Here is a 12073-nt window from a genome sequence, read left to right as displayed (position 1 = left end):
TAAGAGAAGGAGACTCCTTTTCTAAGCCTCCCACAGAATAGGAAACATCCTTGATTATTCCAGACTAACTTGCTGGTGAGTAGCTCTGCTGAAGTAAATCAGTATCATGTCTTCTCTGTAAACATTTGAAAAGAATGAGATCTTCAAAAGGGAGGTCTGAATTTTGTGCCTTTCTGTCCCTAGGTAAATGCAGGTTGCTAAGGTGCTTTGAATTAGCATAGCATTAAAATGTCTTCCCCTGAGAAGGAGGCTTGACCGAATTGAAAGGAAATCTTCCAGTTTGTGCTGGATATGCAAATTTCCAACAATCTTCTTCTTGCTTTAAGTGGCTACTAATAGAAGCATTTAATACATGCTGTAAATAAGCCTAAAAATTCCTGTCTCCATAGTTCTAGGTTTGCTTTTGAATTCCTTTGCCGTGAGTAGTTCTCTGGGCATCACTAAGTTTTCTAGGAAAGGGGTGGTTGTGTTTTACATTTAATTCTATTGAAGTTGAACCAACAGCCTGCAGATGTATTAGAGAAGTTGAACTTAATCTGGATTTCACAGAAATAAACCCATCTTGCTACTTTTTGAAGTGCCTTTTGAAATAGCTTTAAATACTGAAATAGCTTTATTAGTCCTGGAACTGATTTGTATTGCAGCAGCTTTCTCATGTCTTCGCAGCATTGTCTTCACTCGTTAATGAGGGAAGAAGTGACAACATCTTTAATCTGTTGTTTGAAATGTCAGGTGTTAATGTTGTTAGCAAACACAAATGATTTATCAATGGACAGTCATCTTTCTTGGGAGACTACTGCTGAGATACCAGCAAGGCACACTTTCTTTAGTGTATTTGTTGATTTTAATGTTTATGAGAGTCAAGCGAGCTGTCTGTGTTCAGAAGCAGAAGCTTTGCAGGAATACGTCATCCATCCCAAAACAACCCCCTTAATAACAGCGTGTGAACTTAACCATACAGGTCTGTTCTACCTGAGAAACTGCAAATATAAATCACCTCATATTAATGAGCTGTTTATCAGGAATGTGAGTGTGATGCTGTGAAGCAATTCCAGCTGGTTTTCTTGGGTTTTGTAGTATTTTTGGAGTAAAACCAAACTGTTACACAAGTGTCTGGATTGGGTGAGACACCTTTAGTGTTCCCTCAGCCCTCCATCTCAAACTAGTTTTGAAGCTTTCAAGTCACAGGAGTGATCAGTAACTGGTTGTGGATATGGCAATGAAATGTTTGTGTAAGTAGTTGATAAAGGTTTGTCTTTTGGAGGTGATGTCAAAAAGGACACTTGCTTTACTTTGAGAGTACGGTTTTTGAGATGGTTCAGTGTCTGACAAGCTCTCTGGGTTAGATGATTTCCATGAAGCAGGAGCAAACCAAACATTGAGGAAATATTAATGATTTGTAGTCCCCTGCTCCTTTGTAGCAAGGTCACCTCTGAGGTCTACTGTATCCTTTTGCTCACAACGTCACAAGTTTGTGATCTCTTCTTTTTGAGCAAAGTAGGTAGTTATAAGAAATTTGCCTGTTTTTTTCTTCAGATGTAAGTACCCTGTAGGTAACTTCCAAAACACATGTACAGCTTTTGCTATTATTAATTATTAATTTATATCAACCTATTCAGTTGGTTTCTTCAGTAAAAGTTGTACAGAAAGTTCATTTTATTGAACTAGGAAAGCTTATGGTGATGGTCGAGATGTAAAAGACTCTAGACTTTATCAGTAAATGAAGGATGATGGTTAACCAACCTATGACTTACGAAGTGGTGTTCTTACAGTTGAATTTCTGTCTTATCTGCATGTTTGGGATGTAGTTCATCCTTGTACAACAGCTCAGCATTGCACATACGCTTGTAAGGACACCAGAGTTGATGTGGCAGTTTCGTATTTAATTTTCTTCTAACCAGGAAGCTGGTGAGTTACACTTCATTAGAAGGACCTTGTGATTAAAGCAGCTTTATGTGCTTGCTTCATTCTACCCAAAGGGAAGTTACCCACTGGATTCAAAGAGTAGCGTGCAACTTGCAGCTTGGTAGTTTGGAGTGTGGAAAATGTGTATCTGGTATCCCACCAGTTTAACAAGGGAAATAAATAACTACACAGAGAAATAGATTTTCTGTTTCCATCATAAATACAACAGTGTGCACACTGTACCCTCTCTTACCCTGTTATTCTTGAGCTTGTTTTTCTAGGCTTTTAGCAAAATAAGCTTATCTTTTTAGGAGGATTCTTTGTTACTTGCTGGTTAGTATCTTGACAATTCAATTGCTGTGTTAGGAGACATTGCCATAGGCTCCAGCAGTGAATCAAATGTGCACTTTTTCATAGTTTATCATACTGGCTGAATGCCGTTGAGCATAATCTCTCTTGTGCTTTCAAATTCATTGTGTTGGCAACACCAGGCACTCATCAGCAATTCTGCTGCTAATTTATCCTTCAGTTACCTCTTGGTGTTTGGTTCTGTAATAGACAGAGCCTGTCCTGGGCTTGCAGTGGTTGTTAGTGAATGAGTCTTGGCTAATTCTGAGTTGTTTGGTCACACGGTTTATCTAATAGTCTCTGGGTCAGATTCTGATAATACTTGTGGTTCTGATAACACTTGTTTGTCTAGAATACAGTCAGTTTTAAATATCCCTTCACAAGAACTAAAAAACAGTGCTAAATGTGGCTTTAGAGAGAAGGACCAGTGCATTTTTTTTCATTATAGGTAATTCTCTAGAGAGCTGGCAGTGTCATCAATTAGATGCTTTGATCAGGGAGTTTAGAGTTACCACATCAACAGTCACTGGCTACATCTAAGTCCATGAAAATGGACTTGATTCGTGGCACATGTTATGGTCCACTTAACTGTGATAATAAATAAACTTCAAGGAAAGCCTCTGAGTAAATTGGAGACTTCACCCCTTTTCTTCCTTTAAATCACTGCCTGGTGCAGAAACTGGGAGGCAGACCTTCACTGTCTGGAGAAACTGTGTCTTAAGACTTTGAGACAGGACTTAAAGAAAATTGTTTGGTCAGATGGCAACCATCCTTGCGTTCTCTTTTTAATCTGGAAGGCCTTACTTGTGATAGATTTACCCAAGAGATTCCTGTTTGTTTAAAGCTACAGAAAGCTTTTGGCTAATATATTTTGCTTTTTGAATGTGGGCTAAAAGTGCCTAGAGGTAGCTAAAGCATCTAGGGTGTCGGATGATAGCTGGTTACACCACCACACTTCCATATGCCTAGTGTCCTGGCACTCCATCACTTCGCGTATCCTTGATTTAAAGACAGTGTTTTGGCTCGTCTCTAGGCATATGTTGTAAGGTCATGAGGCAGACTGTAATCTCCCCCAAATTCTCCTGACCTCAGTAGTAATTCAGCAACAAGAATTGCTGGATATGCTTTCCGACAAGCTTTTGGGGATGAAACTCTAACTTTCTGTTGCATGATAAGCTTTCCTTCCAAAGAAAGGATGACCTGTCCAAAAAAAACTTAAAATCTGATTTAGGTAAGGGAGATATTTTAATGGAATTATTTTTCTTCACAGGAGTCTGTAACAGACTACACTACACCTTCTTCTCATCCTAACACAGTGGCTACTAGCAGTACAAAAATGGAGGAGACTTTGGTGACGAACGTAAGTCTATTGTAGTGATCGACTTGACTTGGAAGACAAGGAAATATTTTTGCACTTCTTTAAAGCACAAAATACTGCCTTCAGTAAACAAGTCACTAGAGTTTCTTTCATGATAACTAGCCGTGCACTATCCAATAGTCTTACTCTGAAGGACAGTTGGTTCATTTAATATCTGTTCTGGAATTCTTCAGATATTTCCTTATTTTGTGAACTACCACTATGAGCTGAAGAGCACAAACTGGAAAACATCTAGGGACGATTAAAAACAAAAAAGAAAAAACAGGGATAAACATAATCAGTGTGTTCTCAGCAGCAGTTGGGGCTTGAACCTGGTATAAGTAGCAAAGGTCTGTAGGTGAGTTTGAAGAAAGGCTGTTAGAAACAGAGCTGTTTAGAACTGTAGCTGGAAATCACAGTGCTTGCATGTGAAGGGAGCAGCTTAATGGTTTTTGAAAGCATACAGCAGGATTTAAACTGTTCAATTGCTATAGAGATGTGATATCTGCAGTCCTCACAAAGCCGATGATGCTGGCTGTGTGCGTGTGCTGGACCAATTGAGAGGACCAGCTGGATTGTGTGTTGTAGCAGAGTCAAGTTTGTCTTGAGCTTGCTGGTACCAGGCTGGGGACTTGGATCTTGTTATTTTTGTTGTTTGAGTAGCAGAAATACAATTGGCTCAGCATTGAGTCGCTTGTTGTTTGGGGGAAGGAAGTCTCAATAATAGAATCTCAAGATTTTACAAATATGTCTCTGAATTCCATCTAAGAAATGCTTTTACGCTTACTGCAGCATCCTTTAATGCGGTTTTGAAGCAATATTGGTTGAACTTACTCTTCTGCTGGATTTTCTGGTGGTGTTGTGGTTTGTGCTTTTGGTGGTTAGTGGAGAAGATTGGATTCTTTTGCATAAATGGTGTTAGTGTGTGCTCCGTTGTGGCAGGTTGGAGTTGGATTTGCAATGCAGGATATAGGGGCTCCTGGCCACAAACGATCTGTGCTATCATCTGCTTCAGAGCTTCAGTATCTGTCTTTTGAATCAGCCTCATCTCATCAATAGGTGGAATTCTGTTAGCTGTGCTCTTTGAGTGGAGAAAGAACTGATCAGAAGGAGTAGGCTGGCCACTGCAGTGTTTTTGATGCGTTCCATTTAGAACATCAAGGAAATCCATCAGTGTTTTCTTCCATACAGATAGAAATAGCTTTCTGTCAAGTTTATTTCCCTGAGTTTGACATCTTTCATCTTTTGAAAGAGAAAATAACTGAATTCAGTTATTGGATGACAAATCTGTTTTGATTTGTTTCATGGTCCTATGACTTTGAAGATTTGTAGCTTCCTCTGTTCAGAAACTGCATCTTAGAACTTGAGAAGTCACCAAACCCCGTGTACCGTACTGGTACGGAAGGGGCCAAACTTGGCTTGGGAAGAATTTTTGTATACCGGGAAAGTAAAATGGTGCTTCAAAGTAAATCCCAAAGCAGCTAATTGGTATTTGTTTATGCAGAAGACAAGGATGCTTCAGAACCCTAGTCTTGAGTCTCTTTTAAAGAGAGATAAGAAGCATCTCAGCACCTGCTGAACGGCCTTTTCCCACCTACTAAATTTTCACCTTATTTTATCAAAACCTCCCTGCCAAATGCTCAAGCCTTGAAGAAGTTGTAGCTCACTTAATAAAGCTTGAGCTTTGCTTTTCTGGGGCTTTCGTAATAGACGTAGTTAGAATGTGATGTGTGTTGCCTGCCTTTCAGGTGCCCCTGCCCCACACCCTTCCCCTCCCTAGGAGGGAGACTCTACAACAGAGCTCCAGCCTAACTCCAGTTTCTCCCGCTACCGTCGACCTCACCCTCAAGGTATGTACCACATCCCTCTAAGGGTTGTTTTCTTGCATGCAGGGGAAAGTTAATGGAGAACTTGCTGGTAAACCTTTTTTTAGAGCCTTCCTTTGTTTCCTCTGCTGAACTGCTTTTGCATATAAACGGATGGCTGAAACACAAGACTGTATCAAAGGATGCATTTAAATTCTAAATTTCTAACCCCATTTTGCATTAACACTCGGCATCAACCAATCTTGGCTCCCACTGCCCTGAAAAAGGATCCTAGCATTTTAGCGTTGTACCATAGTGCTCATGACAAACCATCGGAATCCAATTTACTTTTACCTTTTGGTGTGTGTGGCATAAAGAAAGTTGCTCAGTTTGGTATTAAAGGCTACAAAGAGTTGCTTGGTAAGCCAAGCTTGATTTTCGTAGCTGTAAGATTTTGGTGCAGTGATCCTGTGTTTTGAGTTGGATGGCTGAAGTTCTACATGCTGCAATGTAGGTGGCGTGTTGGTGACTGAAAGGCAGTTTGATCAGCTAGTCAGAACATGCTTTGTTGTGTTGTAAATGTTCCGTTGTTTTCTGCTCTTCAGTGTAGAGCAAGTGTGGAGAATATCTTGAGTAGCTTTTCCCCGTTCTGATGGATTTCGGATGGTGTGCATTGTATAACTCACTAACATAGTATTGGTCTCTAGCTTTGCTACCGTATCTTTAGAAGTTTTTGGTCTTGGGGTGTGTTAGGTCTGCTTTGTGACTGTGACTGCAGGTGACTGAACTAGTAGAAACATTGCTGCTTCTAGTGTTGAGAGTGACGTTTGAAATTAGCTTCTCTAAATTTAAACAAAAAAAAAAAAGCTGAGAACAGGGAATGGGTGCAGAACTAACACTTTGGAGAAATTTACTTGTCAATCCTGGTGAGACTTCAGTCTTGCCAGCATGGTTTGACAGCTGCTTGCTCACGTTCTCTATGGGTGATAGCTATTAATGATCTCGTGTTGAATCTTTGCTCTTCTTTTGTTAACACCTTTTTTCCTGGGGAAAAAAAATGTAACCACTTTAAAACAATAGACATCCAGGCCTGAAAAATGGGGAAAGGGATGGAGAGGGATGAGTAAATTAACAAAAATATCTGGTTTTCTGTTGCATTCTTATGTAACAAATTATCATAATCTGACTTTCTGGCACCTGAAAGTATTTTTCTGAAATAGCAGTTTCGAACTGGTTAGCAGCTGGATTCCTACATAATACAGGTAGGAACATTACTACGGCACGATGCCACAAAGAATGTGATGCTGCTCAGCTACAGAGCAGCCTGCCCTGCTCACTTGTATTTTGTTCTGCAGTTCTGGTGTCAGCGGTTTTATTCATTTCTCAGTGGATGATAAGTCTTGGATGCGTGATAACAGAATATATTGCAGATAGGTGTTTTAAGGTACAAGTACTTTGTGATCAAAAGCTGAACAGAAACACATTTAAAATTAGCTTTGACTCAGTGTTCCTTTCTCCAGCTGCTGGAACACTCCTTCCTTTTTGTAACTGTTGAAGGCAACAAGCTTGTTTTGAAGCACACTGACACTGTCACTTCCACAGAAGGCCTTCTGGCCCAGGCAGAGCAGAGCTGCTCTTTCTCTCCTTGCATTTGATATAATCCTTGCTTTTAAAAGGTACTTTTGGAGCCACAGAAAGTAAAGCATTCCCTTCCCTCTTTTAAAAGAGCAAAGTCTCTAAGCTCTGCCTCCAGAAAGGGATAATCCTCTCTCATATCCTCTTTTTTCCATCCCCTATCACAGAAAGCTATCTGTGAGGAGGCTCAGATGAGGAACTCAGCCAAAATTGTTCCAACTATTTCACATCATTCTGCAAGGGTGTAGTATGTATATGTGCTCATCTGAGAAAGCTTGTTGAGCACTGTTTTCCTTGCATCAACTTCACTAAAGAAACCTTTACTAAGGTAGACATCCCGAAAGCACTTACCTGCCACCGCTTTTGCTAGTTAGGATGCTGAGAAAAATAGAAGTCCAAAGCCATCTCAGACTGAAGTTCCAGGCTCCCTTTATGTTCCAGAGTTCAATCTAAAATTTCTGTGTAGGCACCAGAGTCTGGAATCTGGCATTTTTGGCTTTCTTTTGCCAGTCACCTAAACATTGGTTTACACAAGGATATTTACGTAACCATTTTTCTCCAGTTAACTTCTTGTGTGGTTAGTACTGGAGCGTTAATGTGATGCGAATGGCCCTGATGGGTCAACAGTGAAGCAGCAGCCTCAAGCAGCCATGATGTCCAACCTGTGCTCTCCTCTTCCGAACTGAGCAGCAAAATAGTACCACTTTCCATAGCCTCACTTACTGTAGAGCTTCTTACTCCTTCATATGTCATCTGTAGATGGTGCCACATAAGCACTTACAGAATACCAGTCTCTCTTGCATCCTCTTACAGTTTAACAAGTTAGAGATTAAGGAGCTCTCTAAAGGGAAAGCTATTTGAAAGTTTGATAAATATGAAATTTGAAACTTGAATTAATTGGTAGGGGTATGGAGTGACCTGGCATCTTGCTATTGTTTAGGTTTGGAAGACAAAATTCAGTATGTAGACTCCAGCTTTTTTGCTATTACTAGTTTTTCCAGGACATCCTGAAACTTGATGAACATAGGAGAAGCTTCCATGCATTCTCTGTTCAGATGTCCACGGATATTTTCCTCATCTCTCTTCATACCAGTGTGGTATATTTATTATTCTGTCTTACCAGAAGCCTGTGTTGTGTTCAGAAAGGAGCCTCTAGTCTTACCTGTGTTCCATGTTATGCAAAATCCTTTCCTTTTCCATTTTGAAGTTTGCCTTGTCTACAAGAATTAGAACCAATTTGGAGGAGAGTGTTGTGATGGGGAAACGGAGTATGAGTATGTGATTGCTGGGTAAGATAGTCTCAAAAATGAAAATAGGTTATTTATTTCCAAGTGATTTAATGTACAACAAAATTTCTCTCCTTCCTCCTTTCCTCTTTTGGGGAATGCAGAGCTTAGCTTCTTTCTGTATGGACGTGTATTGACCACGTTACCCACTTCTTTGTGTATTACTCTGCTTTTTTATCACGCCTGAAGCATCTAGCCAAATAACAGAAATTGTGTTTGGTCTGCCCAGACTGTGCTTAGTGCAGTTAAATCTGGATAGTTGAAAGTGTGACTTCAGGAGTCTGCGAGTCCCAGTTAGGGCGCTCTACTGATCAAGGCAGCAAGGGCAGATTTGCTGGTAAGGGTGCATTTGCCCTTTTACAGATACCTTTAAAGACAGCATCTGGCCTTCAGAAGCTCACAGTACTCTGCATGAGGGATTACAGCCTCTGGCATCCAGCTCTGCTCACACAAACTTTCCATTTCAAGGGAAGAGGACAGTTGGAGGTTGTAGGGATGTCCATGGACTGTGTTTGAGCACTTAAATTGATGGGTGTGGTCTGAACGTTAACATTTCCTTTTCACTAGTCTATCAAAAGTGTCTCAGTTCAAAGATACAGCATTGTGCATCTATTCTAGCAATAATTAGATTGTTGGCTGCATTAAGCAATGGTTCCTTCCACTTCAGGTGGAAGAGAATTGTGTACAAAATATCTATTGGAAGCTCCACCTTCCTTGCTGTGCAAGAATTCATTATAATAGAAACAGAGGAGTGTGAAGCGTCTGTAGCACTCATGTAAAGCAGTGTGCACAAGCTGGGTCAGCTCACGATCACATTTTGACCAGCAGTTGCTTTGGAAATCTGACCTTGACTGCTCTCGGGTTTACTGAAGTGTGCATTAGGTATTTTTGGTGGTCACTCAAAACGGATGACATAGCAAGAAAGTAAGGAGCTGCTTCATTTAAAAGGCCCAATGCTTCTAAGTGGAGGACTTACGGAAATATCTGGATTCTTTTGTACCTTTCTTTAGCTTCCCATGCCTTTTGCTCTCCATGTCAAACAAAACCAAGCCAAATTAGCGGGTGAATTCTCTTTTGAGTATTGAATGTTAAGATCATGAACTGTGCACGTGTGCAGTTGGAACAGATAAGAAGCTCCAACTTCAGGCCGTATGCTTTTTGCATGAACAGAGTTGCACGATTACAGTGATTTTTCAGAGGCTCGCATGAAGCCTGAGTTGCCTTTTGAACTAAAAATAACTTTTAAAAGTTGAAGACTGACTGGTTGAACTTCCTAATGGTTGAGGAAATTTTGTTTTCTTTTTAAATAGATGGAGTCTGCACGCAAAGCATGGGAGAATTCCCCAAACATGGGGGAGAAGAGTTCACCGGTGACATCAGCAGCGTCTCCCATAGCTGGTGGCAGCAGCAGCAGCAGTAGCAGCAGCAACGCTGGGCCAAACAGTGGTACTTACAGCTCCTTCTCTAGTGCATCGATGCCTCCTATTCCTGTAGCCTCAGTTACACCAACAACTTCACTATCAGGTACTGGCTGTCAAGATTGCAGTATCATGTTGTACTGTTCCTTGGTTATGTGTTTTCAGGAGACCAGATTCCCACCACATTTAATGCACAAGACTTCTGTCAGCTTTGCAGGCATGAAATGTCAGCTCTGAACAATAGCTTCCCAAATATCTCTTAGTTAACAAGGAGATCCTTCCCCTGATTCACTTCAGTCAGCTGAAAAGAATATTGAGAGGACATCTCTGTTTATGCTATTTAAATGTGGACTTGAAAGAGGAGGTAAACTCTTCCTCTAGGCTCACTTAATGGTTTCATTTTGTTCATCTGAACAAAGGGAGCGAAATAAATTTGTTTGTTTTTTTTTTTCTTTCTAAGCAGCTGGTAGTTCTGACAGCCACTGACTTCCAGCAGACAGCTTCAAAATTTTGTCACTTCATCCAGCCTGTTACAGTACTACTTTTCATTTGTGCTCATACTTTCAGACTCAAGGCTTCAACAACTCATAGCAAATCTCCCTTGTACTGGGGAGAGCAAGTGTCCGACTGCTCTCCCCAAGCAGTGCTGGTTCCCACCTTGGTTCTTTGCAGCAAATGAAAGATGCTGGATCTGATTAGATCTTCACAACTAGGAATATTAGAGTATATGTCAAAATCTCAACTGAAATGGTTTAAAATTAAGATTCTTTGGAGCCAGCCTCTCGACCATGAGAGCCACAGCCACTGTACGTTGCAATATTTCGTTGGATAATTGACCAAGATGTATACTTTGGCACTTTTAAGTCCTCCTGTGCTTGAGAAGGGAGAAGTAACTTAAAAGAATTATTCTCCCTGTCCATGTTGCAGTGATGGAAATGGCTGCATTAGTTTTCAGTGTTCTTTCCTAGTAGCACCTTATAGATGTCCCCAAACTGACCACTGGAAGATGAGGGTTTGGAACGTCTTCAGCTGTTTTACAATACACCTCTTGTTTCTCTTCTTGTAGGAGCTGGAACATACACAACCTCTTCACTGAGTACAAAGACTGCAAGCACCTCAGACCCTCCCAACATATGTAAAGTGAAACCACAGCAGTTGCAGACAAGCAGCCTGGCTTCTGCAAGTCACTTTTCCCAGCTGAGCTGCATGCCATCCCTCATCGCCCAGCAACAGCAAAGTCCCCAGGTCTACGTGTCTCAGTCTGCAGCAGGTAACAGTGTTTGGCTGAGAAGCCGTGTGGTTGCTTTATTGGAGTTACAAAGCTGGAGAAATGAATTTAATTCTGGTTTTATCTGCAATAAGGACAGAATGATGGCAGCATTTTGTGAGCAAATATTCTGTAATTGTCTTAATCTAAATAGGCAAGTGTCTGTTGTTATAATGATAATGTCACGTTGTTAGTTCATTGAGGAAGATAAGTTTGCACCTCTTGATGAACCTTTTTTTCTTTCAAAATTTTAAATCAATATTCAAGACGAAGAATGACTTAATCTTGATGACTTTATTAAGTGCCACAAGAGCTTATAAGCATGGCATTTTTCTTAAAAGATTAAGTTCTACGTATAAAGTCATGTAGTTTAGGTTAGTTAGAGCTTGTTCTTCCCCTTTCATCACTCAAGTGTCTTTTTTGGCCAGAATCTGTTGTTTTGTCTCCTAAGAAATTCATGGGACTGAAGATGCATGTGCAAGACTGATAGATTCTTAGGATGAATAGATGCCAAAGAAAAGATACCACAGCTTATTATGCACCCAGCTGTTCAGTTCTGGTTCTTATCCCAGTCTCTCTGGTAGTTGTCACATTGGAAAGTACTGACAGCGGCTGCATCTCTAAATCTTGCTGAAAACTTGTTTAGCAGAGAAATGTTTGGAAACAGATACTAATTGTATTCCTCTTCCTGAGGTACTGCAGCTCAAATTCCAGCATTCTATATGGATACAAGTCACCTGTTCAACACCCAGCATGCACGTTTGGCACCACCTTCTCTGGCCCAACAGCAAGGCTTTCAACCAGGGCTTTCACAGGTATTTGGGAATTTTTTTCTTCCTCTCCTTACCTACATTGACTTTAAAACTCTGCAAATGGGGCAGGCAAGAGTGAGACTGAAGACCGCAAAAATGAGATCATACCTGTCATTGCTATTTCATACTGGTGTATTCGAGTTGCTCTCTACTGCTTCTCTACTGTGATTGAAAACAATTGTCATGAAAGTTGAGAGAATAAGCTTTCACTCAGTGTGCTCTCATGTAAAAGTGCACGTT

At 40.7% G+C, this 12073-nt stretch overlaps 1 protein-coding gene across 1 annotated transcript in view; it reads left to right on the top strand.

Annotated features, from left to right (window-relative positions):
• The window catches only part of PRRC2C (proline rich coiled-coil 2C), a 69860-nt gene that overhangs the window by 45068 nt on the left and 12719 nt on the right, over positions 1 to 12073 (top strand). Inside the window, exons 24-28 of the mRNA XM_084527133.1 lie at positions 3524 to 3613; positions 5359 to 5460; positions 9647 to 9860; positions 10821 to 11024; positions 11724 to 11836. Of these exons, the coding sequence (XP_084383259.1) occupies positions 3524 to 3613; positions 5359 to 5460; positions 9647 to 9860; positions 10821 to 11024; positions 11724 to 11836 (723 nt within the window). The remainder of the gene's footprint in view (positions 1 to 3523; positions 3614 to 5358; positions 5461 to 9646; positions 9861 to 10820; positions 11025 to 11723; positions 11837 to 12073) is intronic.

This window comes from Aythya ferina (genome assembly GCF_964211825.1).
Source record: "Aythya ferina genome assembly, chromosome: 8".
NCBI classification, from domain to species: Eukaryota; Metazoa; Chordata; class Aves; order Anseriformes; family Anatidae; genus Aythya; species Aythya ferina.
The sequence above is the reverse complement of the archived record's forward strand: the minus strand, read 5'-3'. Positions and strand labels throughout refer to the sequence as shown.